This window comes from Protobothrops mucrosquamatus, unplaced genomic scaffold, assembly GCF_001527695.2.
Source record: "Protobothrops mucrosquamatus isolate PMUCROS unplaced genomic scaffold, P.Mucros_1.0 scaffold262, whole genome shotgun sequence".
NCBI classification, from domain to species: Eukaryota; Metazoa; Chordata; class Lepidosauria; order Squamata; family Viperidae; genus Protobothrops; species Protobothrops mucrosquamatus.
Window position 1 is genome coordinate 283,769 of NW_015386609.1, and position 2,976 is coordinate 286,744.

At 44.9% G+C, this 2,976-nt stretch overlaps 1 protein-coding gene across 1 annotated transcript in view; it reads right to left on the reverse strand.

Moving 5' to 3' along the window:
* MYL7 (myosin light chain 7) overlaps positions 1–2,730 on the reverse strand; it is an 8,707-nt gene extending 5,977 nt beyond the window's left edge. The window contains exons 1-2 of the mRNA XM_029283885.1: positions 2,681–2,730; positions 1,026–1,041 (exon numbers count right to left, since the gene is read on the reverse strand). Coding sequence (XP_029139718.1) covers positions 1,026–1,041; positions 2,681–2,730 — 66 coding nt within the window. The remainder of the gene's footprint in view (positions 1–1,025; positions 1,042–2,680) is intronic.
* Positions 2,731–2,976: the final 246 nt, after the last annotated feature.

The following is a 2,976-nucleotide window of genomic DNA, read 5'->3' on the forward strand; positions in this document are numbered from 1 at the left end:
GAATAGAATAGAATAGAATAGAATAGAATAGAACTGGAAGGGACCTTGGAGGTCTTCTAGTCCAGCCCCCTGCTCAAGCAGGAGAACCTATAGCATCTCAGACAAGTGACTGTCCAGCCTCTTCTTAAAAATCTCCAGTGAGGGAGTGCCCACGATTTCTGGAGGCAAGCTGTTCCACTGGTTGTCTTCACTATCAGGAAGTTTCTCCTTAATTCTAGGTTGCTTTTGCAAATATCTTCCATATCTGGCAAACATTGTGAGGAGCTCTGAAACTGTTTTGGGGGATCTGTAAGAGACCTAGGACCGCATTTTAAGAAACGCTGCCATAGAGCAACCAAACAGATGAATAAGCTCCTACATTCTTGTAAAGCATGAAAGAAATAAGATACATCACATTTCTGACATTCTCAATTCCTGTACCCTCTGTAGATTCGATGGATGAATGGATGGATGGATGGATGGGAGAGAGAAAGAGAGAGAACCCTACCCATTACAAAAAAGCCCTTTCTTTGCTTCCATCAACCCTTCTTTTTCACGGTGTCCCCATGCAAAGCAAAGAATCCAAACAATCCAAATACCAAAACAAAACAGCTTTCAAAAAAATCAGGATTATCCCTGGAAGCGGTTAAAGCAGAGGCAGACTATGCCTTAAAACATGGCACAATTTTTACTTTGGTTCATTCTGATACAGATAATTATTCAGAGGCTTTCTACAATTGCCTTGCTTTTTTTTAACAGTGGCACCAAGAGCTGGATAACGACAGCTATGTTCAACCCTCACTGAAATATGAGATCTTTCCAACAAGATTGGATCATGAATCCTTGCTCTTTTTTTTTTTTTGCATGCATAAATGCCCAACAACTGCTTGTTCACCCTAAGGGCTAAAAAAAAATGTATGTAGATTCCTCAGCTAAAAGTTGATGTGGTACTCAGATAGAAAAAGACAGAGAGAGAAGTATTCAGCCAAAACTCACCGCTGCAAGGAATTCAATAGAGCAACGATGGATAGGAGGTCTTTACTCACCATCTTGAGTTTCTCCCTGAAGAACAAAGTCTGTCAAGATGGTGCTGAGGGTAGGTTCAGCCTATATCTCAAGAGCTTATCTCTTAGTGAGCTAAATTAGGAAGACCGTTTCAGAAGGCAGCCAAACTTGGTTGTCTTCTAACTCTGACACTACAACAATTGATAAGGCCCAGAGAATAGCATTTAGCAGGCTCCACTGATGGAAAAAAGTTGGATGTTCAAGTCCCTCTGAGCAGAGTTTTCCTGGCTGACCCCAAATGGGTCCTATATGAGCTAAACAGTTGTTGGTAGGACACACCTACTTTACCACAATTTTTATCCAGGAGATTATTTAAAGCAAACCTACCAGAATTTCCTACTTAAAGTAAACCTACTGGAATTGCTAGGGTCACTCCCTGTGTATCAGTGAGAATCCCAACGGGCTGACTAACAAAGAGCAGAAAAGCAATATTGTAAGAGGCCGCCCGTCCAGTCCTGAGCGATAAAGATCCTTTGCATTTTTTTGCCCATAATGAGGGAGAGTTTACAGGCCATTCATCCCTCCAGTCTTTACAATTAGAAGCTTGAAAATGTTCAGTTAAAAACACTATTTAAAATATCAGTCTTCCAGAAAATTGATAAGATGTATAATTTATTTATTTTTTATTTTTTTTAAAAAAAATCTCCCTTCAAGTTTCAGGAGGGAGCCTGCCAATAAATGAATAGATTAATCCCCTAAATCAGTGGTGGCGAACCTATGGCACGCGTGCCAGAGGCGGCACTCAGAGCCCTCTCTGTGGGCACGAGCGCCATGCCCTGGAGATGGCAACCGTCCCTCTTCAACCAGCCACCTGCTAAGTCGCCAAGGTCCCATGTGGCCGGATGCATCCCAGCACCCATGTGCTCGCTGGTCTCTGTGTGCAGGGGGGGGCAGTGGTATCAGGCAGCAGCCACCCCAACCCCTGCCTTGCCTTGCCACAATGGCACCCCTGCCCTGCCTCGTCTTGCCTCGCCTCACCTCGCAGGATGAGCCTCCTGCCCACCGCCCCACCTGCCAGAGACCCCCTGGATCTCCCCCAATCCTGCCCGGCCCCCACAGGCATCCCTCTCCACGAGCAACATCGTGGTGACCACACTCACCCAGTCTGCCATGACCACCACAGCCACGCCCACCCAGTGGGCCACGCCCACCTGGCACCCGACGATAAATAAGTGGGGTTTGGGTTGCAGTTTGGGCCCTCGGTCTCTAAAAGGTTCGCCATCACTGCCCTAAATGGATCTGCCCTCCAATGGGATTTTCCTAAGTATTTTACCAGGAAAGGTAGATAAGGCAGGCTTGAAAGGTCAGCGCTCCCCCTAAGCATACTCATGCACACCGAATCCATTGGCAATGTCCATTTTGCTCTCCGAATTCATGGAGACCTAACCCTAAGTGGTTTTCCCATGTGTTTTTCCAGACAATACAGATAAGGCAGGCTTGGAAATTCAGCTCCCTCCTAAGCAGACCTTTGCTCTCTGAATCCATTGGCGATGTCCATTTTGCTCCCCGATTTCATGGAGACCTAACCCTAACCTTATGTGGCTTTGCCTGTCACCCCAATGGGTTTTTTCCATGTATTTTATCAGGAACCATAGATAAAAGCAGACTCAAAAAGTCACTGCCCTCTTGAGCATACCAATGAGAGCCAAGTCCATTGGCAATGTCCATTTTCCTCTCCGAATTCATCGAGACCTAACCCCAAGTTCGTTTGCCCCTCAATGGGCTTTTCCCATGTATTTTAGCAGGATTACCATGTCAGTTGCCATTATTATGGTGTGAGTTGTGTTTTGGTTTCATTGAAATGATAACTTTGAAATGTAGAACTACAGCGTAAACACTGGCGTGTGTACATTGTAAGCAGTCTATTATATAATAATAATAATAATAATGATGATGATGATGATGATGATGATGATGATGATGATGATGATG